General features: G+C 44.0%; 1 protein-coding gene across 3 annotated transcripts in view; it reads right to left on the reverse strand.

Moving 5' to 3' along the window:
• Positions 1-7,050: 7,050 nt before the first annotated feature.
• ATP11C (ATPase phospholipid transporting 11C) overlaps positions 7,051-21,651 on the reverse strand; it is a 1,508,462-nt gene continuing 1,493,861 nt past the window's right edge. For 2 of the 3 annotated variants that reach the window (XM_069612799.1, XM_069612797.1), the window contains exon 29: positions 7,051-9,085. In XM_069612799.1, coding sequence (XP_069468900.1) covers positions 8,990-9,085 — 96 coding nt within the window. In that variant the 3' untranslated portion in view covers positions 7,051-8,989. Of the gene's footprint in view, positions 9,086-14,458; positions 14,547-21,651 lie in introns of all 3 variants that reach the window. The other variant, XM_069612798.1, reaches the window with a different exon arrangement.

Below are 21,651 nucleotides of genomic sequence, written 5' to 3' on the forward strand. Positions count from 1 at the left end.
AGGAGTGGGGAATTAGAACAGGGGCATATGAATTATGTGGCTGAAAATCAACCGCTAATGGATATGACAGACTTTCTTCATCAGGCCGTTCCAAAGCGTGGCCACCAGTACTTGATAGGGAGATCCTATGGCTCAAACCCACTAAACATGTGGGATGATGACAACATTTATTCAGAGAACAGAGATCTGTGAGGAATGTATATTCTCACTTGACTTCTGTTTTACAAAAGGACCGGTCCATGCAAGTGGTTGCGGCTCAGGAGGTGGGCCTTAAACGTTATTCCTGCCAAGAATGGGTGCCAATGCAATCTCCTCAGTATTGAGGTGACGTGGGAGGATAAAGTGGTTTTGCTAATGATTCTTTCTACAGAGTAAAGCAGAACATGAAGGGCAAACTACCTTTAGCGGGGTGCTGAGTAAAACAATGTTGCCATAATCTAGTTTGGATCCACTGATGACACAAGGAATGGTAGTGCATTGGCTTCTGGAGACGGAAATTTAAGTTGCTTCAATGGCATGAGGTAGTAATTGGCCGAACTGACACCGGCCCGAGCTTTTGTGCTCACAGAGAATGTGGAGTTACATTTCATGCTAAGGATTTTAGCACGACCAGTACTACGAATGAGCAAGTATGTAATGTTAAAATAGGCCTGGTTTTCCTTCGCCTGGGAAAGGGCAGTCCCGGAAGAGGGGAGCAGCAGCCCAGTTGCAGAATGATTAAGGCTGAGCAAATTGACCCGCATCCACTTATCTATGATGGTAGGCAAATCTGCCACTTTCCCCTTTTTGGTTCCTCTCAGGGTCCTTGGTCCAATCCGAAGATGATCTGTGTTTCATCAGCATAGAAAGTGATTGAGTCAGTAGATCAGGCAACAACTTGATGTAAATGAGGAACAGGTGATAGAAATTAATCCAGTTGAGCCCCACAGACAACTGTAGGTGGACAGGGCCAGTGCAACTTTCTCTTCTCTCAGGAATGCCTGTTGACTAAGAGGCAATTTACTGACTTCAACGCTTTTTCTGACACTTCCAACTCTTCAACGCGCAACAGAATGGATTGTCAAGGAAGTCAAATGTGTCTGTCAAATTCTGCAGAGGTTAACTTTTACATCCAGCAATGCAGTTTCAATGCCTTAGTCACTCTATTGGTAGTTTATGTTCTCCAATGGAGACTTGAAGTTTGGCCGGTGCAGTTTTATCTAAGGTCTTCAACAGTTGAGGCATGTTTGTGATGGGTCTATAGCTGGGGCACACAGGGGGAATTTAGTTTAGTAGGGCATGGATCCAAGGCTGCTTGAGAAGAGTGAGGTATATTGCCCTCATGGGAGGAACCATTACGAATATATTTCTTGCACAAATTCCTTAACTGCATACAAGGGGTAGGGGTCATTAAGAGTTGTTTTATTAAGTTCCTTAATGATTTTCACCATTTCAACAATTGTCACCGGCCTTAAACCAAATTGGGCTCTGATGCTAGGGCCATGGTCTGCAACCTGCAGCACTACAGATATTTTTGACTAAGACTCTGCCACGGACAATGCTTGCTAGAGCTAATGGAAGTTGTAGTCCAAAGTGTCAGGGGAGCCAATGATTGCAGACCTGTGTGCTAGGGAAATTATTACCTTTATGCGAGAGGGGCATACACTGTTCCAGCCACATGCTGGGCTTTGCTTCCCAGAGGGCAAATGGCAGGGCACAAGGATCACTCTAATATAGGAGATTTTGTATTGAAATGATCTTACAGCTGTTTGCAACATGCCTCTGAATATTGTACTGATTTCAAAGTGAAGTTTGCATGTTCATGTTGTTTTAGCATCTTAAAGAGTTACTGGCCTCATTAATCTGTTTGGAGAATACAACTGTTTTTAGCTTCAGTAATGGCCATTGTGCAAGATGTGTGTGCTAATTTTAGCACCTTGGTCTGAAGGAAACATGAATCTCTGTGCCATTTTCTTTAAACCAGTCGAAGTCTTACACAAGTCTGATGTAAGCCACTGGTGTTTATGCCAGTTTATCAATGTGTTTTTTAAGGCGCTTCTTTTCTCACTACAGCCGTCAATGTGGAGTTATGGAGACGGTCAATGTGAAATAAAAGGACTTTGTGGTCAGTCTAGTGTAATGGTACAGTAAGTAACAAATGTTTGGCCAAATTACGGCAGAGAGACCAGTCTAAGATACAGCTTGTGATATGCAAAGAATCCCAAGATCATGAGGTCTGGCTCACAGGCGTCTGCTTGCGTGTCGCAATTGTCGTTAAAGCCAAGGTTTAGCTTACCGATCACCAGCATCTTTCTAGAGGTTGGCATTGCAGGCAGGATGTACTCCAAAAGGTATTGTATAAATTCAGAGCAGCAAGTGGGAGGACGATCAATCACAAACATGCTGATGATGGACTGTGTCCATACCACCAATTTTAATGCTTAGTACTTTGCATCCTGTCATATCAGTGCAGGGGCTCATGGAGATTGCAATGGTAGTACTGAAAAAAGTGCAAATCCATCTCCCACCCAACCTGACATGACCTCGCCATGGTCTACATGAAGTTTGCAATATCTACTTTGAGCTGTAAGAGTCACAGTTGTGGCATGAGGTAGGTTTTTTCAAAGAGAGCAAGAACATCAATATTTCTATCACTGGATAGAAATATGTGCTGCTCTCTGAGTGGCGGGATAGGGTAGGAAGTGAATTTTGACCACAGCCCTTCACAACCCATTTATTGGCTGCGTTTCCAATGGAAGGGCACCAGTACAAGTGAGATTGGGTTTTTCTAGATGGAGGCACAAGGTTCCCTAAGGTTTGAGAAAGAATGTTTACAGAGCCACATGATGCAATCGGGACATGAGAGTGGGCACCATTCGAGGTTGCTCCAATTGTTATTTTGGCAGGGCTCCAGCAAAGCTCACTGTAGCTTGCCTATGCCCCGAGGTGAGAGGGTAGTTTGGTTCTTCGGGATTCCAAAAGACAGCTTGAGCCGGGGGTTTCCTGTGACTGGAGGTTTGTTATCGTTCTCGAAGTTGATGAACATACAACTCACTTTCCAGAAGGACAATGTGTTTTTGTAGCAACCTTGAAAAGCTCAATGCCCTTTTAAAAGAAGTCTGTGCCACAGCTGCTAAGGAGGGTAACTGCAATACCCACTGCAAAACTCCAGAAGAGATTGAATAACGGTACTGAGCTAGTCCCTAGGGTGAGCAGCATTTATAGGCTGTGCTGCAGTCCGTAAATACCACCGGAGCAGCCTGCTGTGCCCATGTGATCTCCTAACACGATCAGGCACAAATAGGCATTGTTGTTCTGCTTAATTCATGTTTGGTTCAAAATGGCGCGGGCGCGCAATGCATTCTGGGAGCGCTCGGAGCCATGTTGGATATTTACTTCACTCCGCAGTGAAAGGCTGCACACATTTTGCTGAAGTGTTAGATTCACAGTGCTGAGACAAACATGCTTTTTCAAACTTGGTATGCAGTCAAGGCCATTTCTGCTGGGAAAAGCTAACGTTGTTATGACTTGCTACTGTTCTCCGTGGAGCATGTTTTTAGAGCAGGGATGCCCTGCGTTCCTTGGGGGGAGTTCTCGATTGACCCAGCTGGCAACCGACGGCTGTTCCTCAACTGCGCAGGTGCAATTCCAGAAGGTTCGAGAATTAACTCCCCTTTTGTGGAGTTCCTATATATGCGGAAACCCGGAGGGGTCAGGTGAGACTTCAGCCAGAGAAGGACGTTCCGTCTGGCCTTCCTATGAGCTGTAGCACTCTCTTCCTGGCTGCCACCCGGAGTCTTCCAGCCGCTTCTGGACGAGATGAGGACAAGAATTACGCTCACGGTGATGTATTTCTTTTGACTTCTTTACTTCTTCTGCGATCTATGTCCATGTTAGTTTTATGAGTTATTCCTATGAACTTGCAATTTTAGAATAAATAGCCGTAAAGAGCTGATTATCTTCTAAAGAGTGCGTGGCTGTGAGTTATTGTGTCTGTCTGTTTATGGGTTGAAGTATTTGCTCTATAATTGCTTGGTGATTTATGGTTGTTCCGTGCTCTTTTCAGAGGAGAGCAATACAATTGTGTAGTTGCTTTGTGCCTGTGTCCTTTGAGGCCCAGTAGCTCCAACTGATGATGTGTTTGGGCCGCCCCTCTTGAAGCTTCACAAGAGTTGTAGCCTATCCAAGGTTCCATTAAGATATTGAAGCATTTATGGAGAGAGAACCAGCAGTGCTAAAGAAGGTCCAACAAGATTCGCTGAAGTGTTTAGTAAGCAAGAGCCAGAATGCAGGCGCTGTCAGAATGCAGGCGTTGTTTATGCATCCCGAATCTGTAAGCTGCATTGACTGAAGGTTTATAGTGACGAACCGAAAAGAAGACCTGAAAGATCACCTCCCGATTTATCTAACAACCGTACAATGTAAGCAAGCAGTGTATGCGTAGTGTCTACTATTACACTACATCATCATGATTGCATCTTTGCACTGTTCCAGGATAAACAGGCGAAGAAAGTCACTAAGAAGCAGGGCTCATGAGTCGATCCAGGGCTTTCCCCTGAGGTAGCAGAGGCAAGAAAAGTGAATATTAGCAAGTATGCCCCACAAGTATGGAAGCCTTGGCACTGTGGCACTCACACATCCCAAAGAGAGAAGAGCCCGAGAAGTGATTAAATCACAGAGTGGCAGCATCGTAGGTAAGAGGAGTATCTGAAACAGACTGTATGCACAGAATAAGAAGAATTGGCAAATCTAATCAGTTTATTCATCTATTTTTTTTAAGTGTGTATGTGTGTTGTTGGTGTACATAGGAGCACATGCATTAAGAAGCACCGGGGATTGGTGGTACACAATGCGTTTGCACAAGAAGAATAATGTCAGGGCAAGGACTAAAGTGGTAATTATCAGCTATGCCGACAATTAACTATTACATGTCCTGGCATGTCCAACTTGCTAGGAGATGGGGGTGGGAACTTTGCGTGAGGGGAGGGATGGGATAATAGTGGGTGGGCTGGATGCATCACTGGGAGAGGGAGATGCATGAGGGGGAGTGTGCATTGATGAAAGGAGCACTGGGCGGGGAAGAGGAGCTGGGGAGAAGGAGCACTGGGGCTGGAGATGACAGAGCACCAAGAGGAGAGCAGGAAACTGTGGGGGAGAAGGGAGGAGCAAGGGAACAATTGGACGAGTCTAATTCAATGAACCAATCAGAAGCATGCTGTATGCCTTGCTGGGCAGCTGGTCGAGTTCGTGTAAGATTGGTTTTCAGTATGTATGTGAGAGAGCTATTGGCAGACCTAGAAAGGGTATGTCTGTCTTAACTTAAAAGGAAATGACTCCACTTAGCTGCCGGACTCAGCAGCAATGAGGACACATAGCCAATTAACGATGGATTTGAGCAACTCAATGTATGGCACTTTGCTTTTTTTTACCTCAATGATTAAGTGGCTTAGGTGCATCAGACAAGGAATCTATAATGGCACATGGAGGCATGAGCTGCCTTTTTAGATGCCACTGTACTAGCAGTGTCGACGACCAGGTCTGCAAAAACGAAAACGCTTAGCAAAGCGCTTCCCCTAGAGCCCCCTGAACAGTGTCTGTATATCAAGACCGAAGTTCAAGAGCACAGAAAGCACTACATGAGAACCTGAACGAGACGTTCGCTCACCTGAGCGTTGAGGATCACGACGTAAAGATTTTGTATGGAAACCATCTTCTTTCGATGCGTTCCTACGGGGCACGAATCAAGAAGTGACCAAACACTGCAAAATGGATGATGAGCTCAAGGCAGGTTAGATTCCAAGTTTGGGGCCATACAGAGCCTAAAAAGCATTTGGAGCACACAGCTATCGAGAAGATAGATTAGCAACGAGGAAGTTCGTTCAGCTAATTAGGCAGCTGGGAACACGGGCAGAAACTGCCGATGCCAGCCCACATTCGACCAGCCACCTGTTTCTATTCCCCGGATGCTGATATTTTATGGCATCTCAGCCCCCGAGAACACCAGCTACGCCCCCCAGACCCCAACATTTCAACATTACTCAGTGTCAATAAATATTAGTAATGGCAAACTACTGCAGCAGAGGTAAAGAAGGAGGGATTGAGTTTGCAGTTGGGGCCTCAAACTTTGGGTGTGGCCTGCTGCTAGTACTGGCATACAGACTATTCTGTTGACTTCAAGTGGCCACGCCCCATGGCCAGTGGTCATGCTTCCAAACACCAACCTTCCAGCACTTTCTCCCCAACTTAGCATGTGCCATTATCAAGAGGTTACAGGGGTAAGCAGGAGCTTTTTCCACCTCAAGGTTTTGCACCTTTTCTTCAGCAAGAGCCGATGAAGGAACTGTGTTGCAATGTTTCCCGAAAGAGGGGGCATTCCCAAGTAGGTACCGAATAGAAAAGGGGCCTCCTGCTCCACAATGGGACACTCTAACTCTGTTCTTTGGTCTATACCTTTGTGAGACCGCCCTCTGCCTCAGACACTATTGCTTAAACACCATTATTAGATTGCGCTCTTTTAACTTTAACACATTTTTAATTAACGAGACTAGAGATTAGGCAAATACCAGCAAGTGTAGATTGGTCCGGCTGGACATTATTCTAAAAGGGCTTCTTACTATTTGAGATAAATCAATTGCCCCACAGCCTAAATGTAGACATTTGAACACTGGGGGTTGATCCCTAATATTTGGAGAAGCAACTTCTAATCATAATCTTGGTGGTGAAAGCCGGGGTTTTCAATAACAATATTACATATACATTTTAGGTTCTCTCTCTGCCATTAAATCGTCGTGTGCCATCCCTATCATAACCAGATGCCCTTCTCTAAAGCGTCTGCGCCCCCCCCCCCCCCATTGGTAAAACTTCCCTAGGAAATGATCCGGTTCATTGCCAGCAGCTGCATTTAAATAGGAAAGCAAAACAGAATCAAAGATAAACGTGAAACCGGCACAGCTTAATAGGTCTAGAACGTGGACATATGAAAATACTATGAAATGAAAAATCGCATAATACAAATCGCAATCCAGCAGTAATAAAACAAACTAAAAGGTACAAATAAAACTTCGAAAGAGCTACAATGGAATGTTAAAGTTTAGTGGCAAAATAAAATAGTTTCAAGTTAAGAAAACATGATATGCTAGAAAACAATGCAAACGTGCTCTGAATAATCTACATTCTGCAATATGGAACCGGTTTGGCCTCAAATGCACACCTATTTCAGTTTAAAACTATACAGCAGTAACAGTATAGATACTAAAAGAGGCTGAGCACAGTGTTTCAACCAAGAAGGCTTCCTCTTTCAGCCATACATCAAATCAGATAAACAATATAAAAATATAATAAATATTACGGCTGTTTTGACTGAAGTGTACAGCATTTCTTTTAATACACATATGATCTATACCTTCTTTCGCGTTAAAACTTGAAATGCTTTCGATGCATCTCATTTTATAGTAACAGAGCCTATCTTTGTGGATAGCAACCAGGGGTGGAGCAATTGTTCAGAAACCACCTTTGATTTTGTGTACACTAATAGATGGTCTAAAATAATGTTGACAATTAACTTTGCAAAGATAAGAAGACTATTACCGTTAAAGGATGGCACCTGCTGACCTATAGCCGATAAATGTGACCCTTTATGCACAAAACCATAGACAAATATATAACTAGGAAACGTTTTAGTTGCTTACGACCACCTTTCAGAGTGGTCGCCAACTGAGGATCGCCAGATTGGGCACATGTGCATGGTAAGTGCAACCAGACCGGGGGGCTCACCAGCCATATTGCGATAACGGGATGGATATCCAATATGGACATGTCAACATTCTTTCTAAACATTCACTCATATCAGTCCTTTAACAAATAAATAATACTGCAACACCATATTGGTTCCCCCAGATGTTACTCTGCAAATTGGGAGGAATGTGCTTCTATGCAAGGACGAAGTGGTGCAAACTGAAATTGTCCTTGTATCTTCTGTAGCCAAATGAAGCATCACATCGTAGAGACCTGTATCACCGGCAGCATGCATAGTAGGGCATATCACACGATATTGCAGCATATAGCAGGCTGTCACTCGCTATTAGTTGAGGCTGAAATTTGAAATGCTTGTCTAGATTGGCCAACACTGTGAATGACAAATCACATCCTTGTAAACTCTACACGTCCTTGGAGGAACAACCTTTGATACCTGAAATAAGGCTTGCATTCAAATGCAGAAACATTTTTGGCAAAGCGCCTTTCAGTGAAATGATGCAGCAAGGCTTGGTTTGGAACAAGGTCAGTGATTGCACATCAAGCCATCCCACGCTGTAGCTCGCTTTGCTTCCCGGCAGACATTTGCATTGGTGGAGCCTTTCTTCTGCAAGAAAGGATTCGCATATAGTTCATGATCCTTGTTCAGCATGAAAGTTATCAAGAGAATCCTAAACTGTTATCGCCATCTGGTTAGTACATTTGTATAAATGTAAGACTGGGGGAGCATTCTTGAATGTTTAAGCATTGTACATAGCATGGGAAACGAGCAGAGCCTGCTTGCAACAGTCTCGTGCAGTGGTAGGCATTGGCCTATATGCTTGCGGAGAAGGTCTGTTGGTGGATGACCACATTTGCGTTGGAGCTGGTTGTTATCGATAGGTCCTAAGACCAAGCCGTCTTCATCCAGTCACTGGGGTTCAAAGAAAGGGACACCAACCTGATCCAATTTCGTGAGCGAGTGACACAAGTCCTTGAGGCTCTTCTTGCAGGACTTCCTTTTAGTGCTTGTCTGGAAAGCCCAGCAATGCAGCCACTAGGGCATCAGATCCACATGAGCCCACTCGAAAACTGAAGCTCTTGGAGAGATTTTCTAACATAAATTTCCATCGTATTATACTTACATTACTTTCAAATGTTTTACTTGTGTGTGAATATCTTTTTTGTAACTTTGTATTAACTTCCCATGGGTACAATTGTTCTTAAATAACTGAAATGTGAGAGCAGGTTGCACTTGAAGCACACAGATATGTTTTCCCTAAATGAATTTGCAATTCTCTAGCTTCATTTCCAAGGTGCAGTTATTCTCAATATCCTTATATGACAATAGCATGGGCTTCTTCAAATGCATGACCTGCAAGAGACCGAAACAGCACGTTAGATGCATTTTATGTTACTTGAAGGATCTACGAATACAAAGAAAGTATTAAATAAATCAAATATTTATTTTGATGAAGGCTTTAGACAATCAGAAGCCATAGAACGTGGGTGGGGGGACCATCGCTGATAAATCCCCATATGCAATCCTGACAGGTGGTCCATTCCCCAATGCATCTCCCCTTCGCTTCAGTGCCCCTGATCCCTGCACACATCCCCACCCGTCTTGTTCCTTTCCTCCCTGGCTGCAACCCCTTCATTTTCCTGTCCATCGTCTCTGCAGTCTTCTGCCTCATATCGGCCACACCCTGAATGGAAGAGGGACTCCGCACAGAGCACCTGCATTACTTTTATAGACTGCTTTCTTTTTATCACAAACAAATCTGCTATTATCACAATTGACCCATGCCAGACACTAATAGAATGAATGGCCGCATTCTCAGGCTGTTGGGCCATTACCTGACTAGCCCGCCTGTGTGTAACGCTATAATGTAACATAAGAATCAATCAACACTATGATTCTAATCTCCACAATTATCTTATAGGGTTGGGAGTTCACCTATGTGTGCCACCGCAACCACAAAATCCCCCCACAGAGTACAGACATACCACACAACCCAGGGTAGGGTTACTGCAGCCATTAAGCTCACATGTAAACAGCGGCCCAGGCTTTACGGCTACTGAGTACTTAAGGCTTGACTCTGCTTGGTAGTGCTGCAGGTATCTCATGCTTTCCCCATTGTGAGAAACATGAAGGTGTCTCCCTGACTAGTCCCCGTGGATCTGTCATCCAGGTGGCCAGGACACGGCCATCGCTACTGGATCCAGTTCCTGAGGGTGGACCAGTGCAGCAGGATCAACCGGTTAGGGGGTCTTTGGGGAGTGGAAGTGGGACACCCAAAAATGAGACGCGGTACCCCCTTCCTTGTAACACTTTTTCCCCATTTTACCCTGTAGGATATTTAGAGGCTCTACCCACCTCCCTTTCCGACACAAACACTTTTCCTACACCGTAACAGACAAGGGACTAACACCAGAGCTGGCAGAGTTAGCCAATTGACAATCACACACATCTGACGCCCCTTTCCCACACAGATAACAGGCGGAGCACGAGAGCACACTACGAGCAAAGTCGAACACACGTCGAAACAGCTACACCAAACCGGCAGTTCAAGTGGAGGAGAAAGGCGGCGAGACCTCGAAGGACGACGAAGGGGGAACTGGCCTCGCCCTTTTCACCTCAAACCTGTGAAGCCTCTAAAAAGGGAATTACAAGACCAGGAAATAAAGCTGACATGTGGAGTAACATATGTCAACGGCGCACGGGGGCCACACGCATTGATAACAGGTGGGGAGGCCCACTGGTTACTGTGGTATCGTCCTTGACTCCAGACGCGAATCAAGTCAGCAGACTCGACTTGGGGGTGGAGATGTGAGGGAGGATCACCTGGGTGAAGGGAATGGTAAGAGAATGTCGTCAGGCGAGACATGGTATTCCCCTTTACCTCATGAGAATGAACACTACCCTCCCCCTGCCTTCGTAGGGTATTGTAAGTCTTTTTCCTTTCCATACACACCAACTGTCCCACAATCTTATGCCTTTCACACTAGCATGAGGAAGAGGCAACTAGAAGTAATGTACACTTCTAGTCAATTTCAAACCTTTTGTACTGAGAAGAGGAAGATAACTATGGAGGAAAACTGTTGCAAGGGTTAGGCATGTCCCCTTAATAGTCATAACTGTGGTCAGGCAAAGGACTTTTACCTACAACCAACTGAGAGGCCACAGGTGCATAAATTGAGGGACCGGAAGAGAGGAAGGGAGAACCTGTCTGGCGAGAAGGATGTAGCTTTTTGTCGAGGAGCAGGCTAGAGGAGCCGGTGGAGGGGATGCTGTGCATTGCAGAGGGGTGAGAGAGGAACTGCGAGCCATTTGGGCCGTCAGAAGGTTGTAGCTCCGGCAATCCCCTATGCTGTGTGTGCACAGCTGGAGCTGGGGAACACAGAAGACTCTGAATTGTCATGGGCCGCTGCAGTGAAGTTCACAGGTGGTGAGCACTGCTGGCTGGAACTCCCGATGCGTACCGGGGGGAAGCAAGTGGAAGCCAGAGAACAGAAGAAAGACACCCGGGGGAGCTGCAGAGAACTGGGCAGTGTGAGAAAGGGAACACTCGTACCGGGAAGATTCAGGGAGGGCTATTGGACATTTGCGATTACCGATTAAAGTGAAACATCTAAGAAAGTGGTCGGGAAACCGAATGAAAGGATATTGAATACCGAACAAACTACCAAGTATTTTATGAAATGCAACAACATTTATTGAATACTGAACTAAAGAGAAGATATGAAAAGTATCTGAAAATACAGTGCGAGTGGAAAGCGAATGATGTGCAATTATGAACACAGTGAAAACTGTTAAGAAACATTTATGAACAAAGTGAAAGCCGTAATGAGCATTTATGAATTAAGTGTAAAGCAAGTGTGAAAGGCAAGTTAATGAACTTTGATTGACAATGTGAAAGAAAGGTGGTGGAAAAGGATGAACACCCCAGAATGAATGGAATACAAGTTGTGGCAAAGCCAAAAAACTGCCAAAGAGAACACAAAAGCAAATGTTGATTACTGACACAAGTACAGGGGGAAAACCTGTGCTGGCCAAGGAAAACCAAGAGCATCACAAAAAGCCAAGGCTAATTGGTTGCGTGACCTGTAATGAGTGGACCGTGTGGTCCGACAACTGAGCTTAGACCGAGCAACCCCTACGTGGGAAAGCACCAAGAGACTAACTGTGTTGAACTTGGGGAAGGGAATCCTGAGTTTTCTTTGGAACTATTTTGAACTTGGAGAAGGGGAAGCAGAAACAAGCCATGGCTCGAAGAAGCTCAGAACTTTATTTTGAACACCATTTCTTTTAGTGCTGACATACCTACACATTGTATATCTTTATTTGTGAGGGCAAGTATAGGTTTTGGACACAGACAGACTTCTGAGTTAACTCAATGAACTCCATCCTGACAATGAAATACATTCTTTTGTAAACAAAAGTGAATCTGTTGTCTGTGTCTTGCTTTACGAGGTCTTCATACAGCCAAAGCACTAATAAATGCAGTGCTTCGGGTGACAGTTTATTTAAGGAAAACACTCTAAGTGAATGCATTATGTACAAATATGTTGTAGTGTCCACATACATGATATGTGGGATAAAGCAACCGATTTTGCACCTGGCGTACTCAGTCACAGTACAGCTCCATATGCTGAGCATGAAATGTTTTCCTTAAATAAACTGCCATCCAAAGCACTGCATTTATTTAAGATTCAGGTGACAATTTAAGGATCCAGGACCCTGCGCCCTGCTTGCCTCGGCCAATGGGGCGCGCCTAAAAGGGACCTGCGCTATGCCAAACTGCCTGCAGCTTAATTCTACCCTAGAGATGGCTCTGCCTGTGGACGATGCCCGAGACTCCACATCCACGGTTAACCTAATTCACCTCTTCCAATTTGATAAATTTCATCATCTGCTTAAAGGAAGATCTGACTCGCAAGCGTCATCTGTATGGCTATTTTCTTTGGCACTGCAACTAGAACTTTACATACTACAACCAGTATGGGAGCTGAGTGAGCTGACCAATAATTGCTAAAATCTAAGTGTGATCTCCAGGTTAGAGGCGTCAACCGTGCACAAATGATTTGGCCTTTCATCCTTATAAGGTTCATAAAATGAGTACCAGTGAGTAGGGTAATAACAACAGCTGTTATTTACAACACTGCAAACCAGCAGAAACTGCTACAGCAAGCACCACAAAAACATATGTTAATATAATAATTATTACATAGCATATTAGCAAAGGCAAAACTGCAGTAGGTGTTCATAAAGAACAACTTCAGCTTATAAGAATTGACGTAATTACAGAGCTGGACCAGCAGAGTATGACCACAATTCAGAATTAAGAAAATGACTGAAGGATATGCGGTTTAGCAAACCTGTCAAAAGCTGACATAAATTCAGAGCTCTAAAAACGAGCAAGAAATTGCAATTATATTCGTTGCTCGTGATTTTTGCCGCATTATACAGATCTGGCACATTAAAAATGCATCATAAAGCAATATGTAACTGATTGCTTACCTACAGGCACATCTAGAACACACAACACATTAAGCTGTAGTTCAATCTATGTTGAAGCAACCATTATGTTTGGCAGGAAAGCATGCAATTCAGTAGTTGTCAGAGTTACCTCACATTTTGAGCCACAGAGAACTCTGACATATATGGGAAGGCCTAACTCAGCTTTAAGGGCGAGTTATGTACTGCCGCCAGCAGTGGCATTTGTTGGGCGGCCGCAGTGCTCGTCATCAAGAATTATCCTGCTCACTCAGCAATGACAGCCACTGCTGCATATGTCAGTAATCTCTGAAGCCACTTTTGGCAGGTGAGCCTGGCAAACATTGTATGCGACTAATCTAAAGAAGCATAAGGAACTATATAGATGTACAATTTGAAAACAGTCATTTGCGAATTTTACATGTAAAGTTAATGATTTGTCTTCACACGTACCATGATCACAAGAAGCAACGTAATCAATGCACCCACAAAGTATTACAGTATGGTATAATTGGGAAAATAGCTTTGTCATTGGTTACAGACTCAGAAGCATTGCTTATTGTAAACATATATTGTCATTTCAAGGTGCATTAATGGAAGCGAAAAGCGCCACTGCCCGCACCAGATCAAGAAAGATATAGGGCCAGACTACATTATCTTCACAGGGGAGTGAAAATGATGATTGTTGTGCTAAACTGCATTTCTGTGTTATTTAGCCCAGTTGTGGCATATTACATGGGGCAATATTGTACACGATGGTGGTAGACTGCACACGGGACAGTTTTCTTCTGATGTGTGTGTGATCGCACTCACAACAGATTTAAACAACAAACCCACCACCAAGGAGTGGAAAATGCTGCCCAGTGCAATTTTCCGCCTCCAATGGCATTGCTGCCCTCTTCACTCTGGCAAAGTAGAAACATGTTCACGGTCAACAGTGGCACAGACCAAAATCCAGGACATGTAACAAAGGTAAATTCCCAATTATACACACTGTATCCTGAAAGTTTCCCGGGTGTGAACCCTCAATCTCTTTGCAGAGCTTTACATGGATTCCATGAGCCCACTGATTAGGGAAAAGGCTGATTGATAATGAAGCAAATGACATTAAAGAGCTGCATGCACTATATTTTCTAAGCGAAGATAGAAGCGCCCACACTAAGGACTGAAAGGCAGAAGGCAGTTTTGATTGAGTAAAGACATTTGGAGTGGGTTAGGACTGGTATCCTAGCTTTAGCAGTGAAGGGGTACCTGTTTATAAAACATTAGATTCATCAGAGAAGTTTCGCAAAAGGAGAGGTCTGACAGCAGATCTGGCTGTAATGCTGCACAATGTTTTCTGTAAAGGTGAGAGCAGAGGAGGTGTTTACAGTTCCTGGTGGCACACAGATATACCAAAATTACATCACTAAATAGTGAACATCTTTCTTCAGTAAAACACTTTGGTTTCAATTAATATACACAAACACAGAGAGTAACACAGAAGGTACTTCGACAGATGGCCATTATGTGGCCTTTCAGATGTTTTTGCCTTCAACTCCCATGATCTCCAGCCAGCATAGTCAGTGGTGAAGTATCATGAGATATGTACTCTAAAACATCTGGAGGGGCACATACTAAGTAACCCACACCAACGTTATACCGGTTTTGGGACTGCACAATCAAAACAATACTAGCGCAGCATGGATTTGCTGCTAGTTAACCACTCTTGCAACTTAATAATCTCGAGGGGACTTCTGGAAATGCAAGCACTTATTTAAAGTGCCGTTCAAGAGGGCAAGTGCTTCCCAGATGCCATGCAGACGAGCTTATCTTTGACTCTGTAAGCCATTTTGCAAAATGGCATTTCATGTTCTGCAAGTAACTCTGGGAAAATGTATTACCATGGAGCTTGCAAATTCTGAACTACAAAATCGTGACATTACTCTGTGACAGCAAAAGCGTTTAAACATGCAGCCTTACAAGAGATGCAGGGGTGTCACAGGATCTGTGTTAAACCATTGGTCTCAAATAGTTTTCCATTTTAAATGATGCAGAAATTACAGTAAACTCTATAGAACAGCATGATCAGCACTGATGCCATTTCAAGAGCAATACATGTATGTAAATCTGATTATGTATGTTCCTTATTCTGTGATTTTCAGCACATGGATGTAGACATCCATGTGCTGAAATTCACAGAACAGGTAACCCACGCGATAATGTCTTCTTGAACTATATATTTACACTAACTGTTGTTGGACCGGACGGACAATGATATTCCTGTCTGGCTCTCCAGTGTGGCGGCTTTCAAGTCCACCATTGTGGCAATTCATTTCATCAGAAGAAACAGTGTGTCAATTGAGATGAGAGTAAAGGGTTACTACATCAAGCAACATTAGAAGTTATCAGCAGAAAGAGAACGTGCAAGGCAAATATGCCACCATGTAAATATAAGGTTTCATTTGAAGGCACGCACCAAACTCGCACACCAGCCATGCCTTCTATTTCATAATCATACTTTCAATGTCTTTGTCAAAACGCTTTCCTTCTTTTCTTCGTGAATAAAATATACGTCACATACAAATATTTGTTCTCCTTTACACACAGAATAGACTCAAGTAAAAGTAAAATGAAGCACAAAGCAAGCAATTTCAGACCACATTACGCGCACTAAAAGACGACCTTTCTCTGTAAGAAACATGTTGTTCAGAAGGAGCACAGACAGGACAAAACGCTGTGGCTTGATACGGACAGACCTGACCCTTTTCAGAAGTCAGAGAAAACACAAGTGCATTTTAGCATACGGAAAATCACCCAATATAACCGAACACATTATTTTATCAACTTGACATTTCTTCCGTCACAGTCTGCAGTGCCAGCATATGGCTAAATAATCCATGCAATAAATTCAGCCTCTGCTAGACATGACTAACTAGATTCAAATAACTCCCTCAAACATGTAAACATTACACAAGTATTATTGCAGTGCAAAATGCATGAATTATTCACAAAATATCATGATTTGTAAACCAAGTATAAATCGTGTTCATGCCTATTCTTTCAGATCATTTCACATGTTACATCTTATACGAACTTGCATTCACTAAAGGCTGGCATCCACATTTGGTACATGACCATTTAAAGTAGTGTGTGCATGTTTCGCATCGCCAACTTTTTGCAAGCACAATGAAGTGCTTTGTAAATTTCCTTTTTCTGAAGACATACCAATGTGGCGAATGAAATGATTCTATGGGCCTCATTATAAGCATGGCGGGCCGGGAACTACGATACCAGTAAGCATGCCGCTACCGTAGTTCCCGGACTGCCATACTATGAGCTGTGCTCGCGGGCGCCTGGCAGGCAGAGCGGCACCCGCAAGCACAGTACGTCGGATGTAGCGGCACCACTCTGAATGGTGCCGGTGCATCAGCCGTCCCATTCCCATTCAGCCCTATGGGGAGTCCCTTATTGCCGGCACGTGCAAATGGGCAATTACCGGGTCCGCTGACCTTGCCCATTCATGGGTGCCGGTAAAAATGCAACTCTGGGGCAGTTGTGCCGGTTTTGCCAGCACAGCTAACGCCGGAGTTGTAATGAGGCCCTATATGACACTGAATAGCATGTAGGTTCTGCATGTGACTAATCAGGTGATATTGCTGATCTTCGTAGCATAATCTTCATCACACAGTTACACTGGTATCCTGTGGTTTCAATGATGTAAGTTACTTCCAAGTAATTTACTTCAAAGTGATTACTTCGAAATATATATATATATATATATATATATATATATATATATATATATATATATATATATATATATATATATATATATATATGTATGTAGTAGTGGGTTAAGGGGTAAAACTGGGGTGGGGATAGGGATAGTAGTTAAGGGCAAGGGGGTGGGGCGATTTGGATGGGGTCCCCCCAAATAAATAAAACAACCAAGTAATCACTTGGAAGTGAATTACCTCGAGGTAATGTTTGGGGGAGAATTGACATGGAACCGTTACGCTGGCGTCATTAGGCAATTCCATCTTGAAATATCACAAAATAAGAATTTAATGTTTTAGGATAGACTCTTGCATAAATCATTAATAATTAACTAATGAGTTATTAGACCATGTAGTCTTTGCAGCTGACGCAGCAATGGTCGGACAGCAAGCAATGCAAGAACTCATTGTGCAAATCTTCAAGTAAATGGTCTGCAGAAAAGCCTAATAAATGGCACACTCTGTGTCAAACATGGCAGAAGCGGACAACTGTAATTTCTGCAATTAATAAAAAAAAGAACACCTTTTTGTGTTGACAGCAACATCTTAACTAGATGACACAGCAGAATGCAGTACAAGTCACAAATTCATAATTGCAAATAACAGATATGCAATTTATCTAAATGGTTGCTTGCTATGGCGGAAAAAGGCATTTGCAAATGGGGAAGGTCTACTAAGGCACATCATATATTATGTATCATATGCAGTCATCAGGTTCTAATCATTCTGACAGCAGCAACTTTTAAGAGCTTTTTAGGGGTTTATTTGGACCATATCAAAATACAGAAAGAGAATAGAAATTACGTCAAGCTGTGAAAATGTCCATGCTCTACAAATATGCAGCCCTCCACAAAGTTCTGCTTGGTCAGCATTACGTAATTATAGCAGCGAGACCAGCTCTGCTGTCCCAGTTTTGACAATCAAAGACACAATTGAAGTAAACACATGCAAAAGGTTTGAGAAAAGATGCAATATGCATGCAAGAAAAGAGTGTTTGCAAATAAATGTAAAACAGGCAACCAGAAGCATAAAAGAAAGTATGTCACCTTAGTCATTCCAAGAGAAACTGTGACTGCTGGAAGTTTGAGAAAGCATGAAGACAGTAGATATCCCAGAGGAAGGAAGGTATCTTTTTACCTAGTGCACCATAGAAAAACAGATAGAAGAGTGGCAGACGGAAAGAGAGAAAAGGAAAAGAGTATTTTAGGTAAAATTAGAAAATAGTAACAGAAAAGGGTAGAAAGTTAGCTGAAGAAATGAGCTAAGAAACATGTACTCCAGTTCTGCAGACAGTACGAAAAAGTACTTACTTACAGTTCACTTGTTGTTATGCCTAAACATTAACAGATTTCACTCTTTCAATAAGCCTGTTGTCCGAGAGGATTTAACACTTTCTCAAGTTCCCGACTTTGCCGTGTGAGGGGCCAGTAATGTGACTGCTTGTAGTTTTCTCAGTATTTGACATTTTATTTGAAACAAAAAAATGCAAAGAAACCCTAACTCAGCCTACTCTACCAGGGGATTCCCTTCCTAGTATAGGATCTAAGGGAAATTCTCCTAGTATACACAAAACTGGCCCATGTGAAGATACTGGTGGGGGGTGCCTGTACTTCCGCTCTCTATATGGTAGAGGAGAGGCACAGAGGACCCCAGCGAAGATTCTCAATAGGGTAGCAATGGACAAGCAATCAAGGCCTAGCTTCTCAGGAGGTGATGCGGGCTGGTTCTTAAGTACAGTGTAGTCCCCAAACCCCCACAAAGGAATGTCCACACACTGTATTACTGAAAACACAGTCTTTATATAATTAATATTCAAAGGTATGTACACGATCACAATAACGCACTTTGTACTCGGAAATCAGCAATGATAAATATATACAATTCTAAAGTGGTACCACCAATGTTATCAAATCTCATTAAAGTGCATCAACTGTATGGTTAAAATGTCACACAGATCAATAACGAGGATACTAGCAATAGAGATAGCAAGATAGGAAGGAACGTAAGATGGTTGATACAATAGGCAGAATTCTGGCCTATACCGATAGATACAGTTCTGTGTGGAGATCCCCCCCACCTGGGCAACCTGTAAAATAAAGATATATAGCACAAGCCCAGTCCATATATTGTTCAGTAGCCTTATTTCCTCCTGTTAAAGTTTTACCCCCCCAATGTACCTGGTGGAGTAGAGTTCTTCGAAGACGCGAAGGATCCTTCTTGAGTGACTCCCTTTAAAGCAGGAGCCACGGATCATCGAGAGGCGTCGAAGATGGTGAACTTGTCGTCGACGGCGGCGATGAGAAGTTCAAGGGTGCCGAGACCCTGATGTCGATCCAGGCGGTGCTCGTCAGCGACGTCCTGCAAGGATGAGGTGTGCGGGGCACCTCGGCGGTTCAGGACCGCAAAGAGTTTCAGAAGGATGGTGGCCCAGCAAGGACTTCGAGTCGTCGAAGTCTTTGTGGCCTTCAGGTGGCGGGAAACCCACCGGCAGATTCTCCTCGGCACGTTGGTCGTCCTCGACTTTCTACGGCAGGACAAAATGGTCGACGTTGTGGACAAGGGAGTCCTTGGATTCAAATGTTCTTAGGCAAAGGAGCGGGCGGCTCCGGTCATCGGCGGCACAGCGTCAAGTGGTCCCCACGGCTGGGCAACACAACTTCGACAGGCCTCCAGCGGTTACACAAACGTGCGAACCCTGGTCGACGGCAATGAACCCGAGGCGTTCTCCTCAGCGGTCCCGTCTCGGGTCAGCAGCCTTTCGATGGTCTGACTTCCAGGGAGCTTCGGCGAAGGTTAGCGGTGCTCGATGGTCCCTCGGAGCACGGGAAGAGGGCGCCTTACCAGGTCCTCTCTCGGATCAGTCTTCGACGGATTCGGCAGCTTTCAGATAGGTCGAAGCAAATGCAACAGCAAGTCTTCTTCTTCCAGCTGGGCGTCGAGGATCAGCAGTTCCAGTTACTCTTAACGTGTAGACACAGCTTCTGAACGCTTCTGAACAATTTCCAGGGGTGAGAGGTCCCCAGATATACTATCTTGTCTCTCATCCACACTGCTGGGTCACTCTCAGCAGCCAATCATACAGAAGGGCATTCTTGCAGTCAGTCAGCCAATCAGGCACACAGTGCATTCAGGCCATCCTCCTCCCACTCAGACACTCACAACAAGGAATGTGGATTGGGACGAGTACCCAGCCATTCAACACTACACCCTGCATTCAGGCCAGTTTCGGGCAGGGCTGTCTCAGTCTTTGTCTCTCATACCAGAAACCAGACAGCTACAACAAGAAGTGCACATTGGTCACACACTTCATTCACCCAGGTCCCACCCACAGGAGGTACCCACAACATACAGTCACTGGGAAGGCTCCAGCTAGTCTGGCCAGGCCTTCACAACAACACCATATATGGCACTTCCACCCAAGAGCCAGTCAGGGGGAAGGGACAGAGTCAGGGCTTCCCAGGACTTTGGGAAAACAAGGTAATAGAGAGCAAGAGGCCACAGGGGCCATCTTGTTTTCCATCAGGAATCAACTGATTCCAATGGCAGGGCCTGGGGATCCCCAAAATGGAGGATACTCAGCGTACCTGTCAAAGTCAGCATGGAGCTGCCACCAGCCCATACCCTGCTCTGCGGGCCACCCACAGGTGCCCAAAAACATACACTAGGGGCAGAGGGTTGTACCCCCACCCATGGGTGCCATAAGGGTATCCCACGGGTCCGTTCACCAAACCAAACGAGAGAGAGCTGCACCGCCAGGAGTCCCACATGAACTCCTGCATGGAAAATACGACAGAACACACGATAAAAAGGCAGTAAAGGACAAGGATACGGAGGCCCTGTCCCTCCGATGCATTTCCAGCATCACAGCCCTCACACTAAACATCAAAACAGTCAAAACAAAGCATAAACAACATAATTGAAAGTTTACTAAATAACCAATGTCTTGGGTGACCTCTTATTGTCCTGGGTAGATCTCGTTCCCCAGGAATGTCTATAGTCAATTTCTTCCAAGCAATAACTAAAGTCTTAAATCAGTTCCAAAGAAACAAAAGTTCAATCAAACAAAAATCAGTTGTTGAAAGATTCCCTTCCCAATTTCCACAAAGAAGACAGCACCAATGGTAATCCTGGATAACCTCCTACCAGGATAACATGGATTAAGTTCAAAACAAAAGTACCACTTCTGCTTTGGCAATACTCATTCTTTTGTACCCTCTGCAGCGTCTTTAATATAACTTGTCAGGATGCTTCTTTTAAGGAGGTTGCTCTCTCCTTGGCAACTCCCTTCTGCCAATGATACTGTGATAGCAGGCTCCTTTGGTTCACAGTCTACTATCGATTCAACTACATTCCATATAAAGTGTTCTGCTGCACCTTTATACTTTGAGAATGTATTAGGCAACTTAAACAAGATTCTTCAACCTCTATAGGTAGGCAAGGCACTCGTCTGTCTTTTACCATACGAAAGGGCAGCCTCTTTGCCTCTTCTGTCTGTTTTACAGCTACCACAAAAATCTGTGTTGTCTTCTAGACTGCTTGTCTCTCTCTCTGTTTCAACAGTCTCAGATTCACAGAATGTTGATTAGCTATTGTAACAAGCACCCAGCTCCCTTCCCCAGCTTTATGTACACCTCCTTTTTATTCATTTATTGATTGTTTGCTTTTTAGGCGCTTATACAATAAGAA

The sequence above is a fragment of the Ambystoma mexicanum genome, chromosome 5p, assembly GCF_040938575.1.
Source record: "Ambystoma mexicanum isolate Mex_15411 chromosome 5p, UKY_AmexF1_1, whole genome shotgun sequence".
NCBI lineage: Eukaryota > Metazoa > Chordata > Amphibia > Caudata > Ambystomatidae > Ambystoma > Ambystoma mexicanum.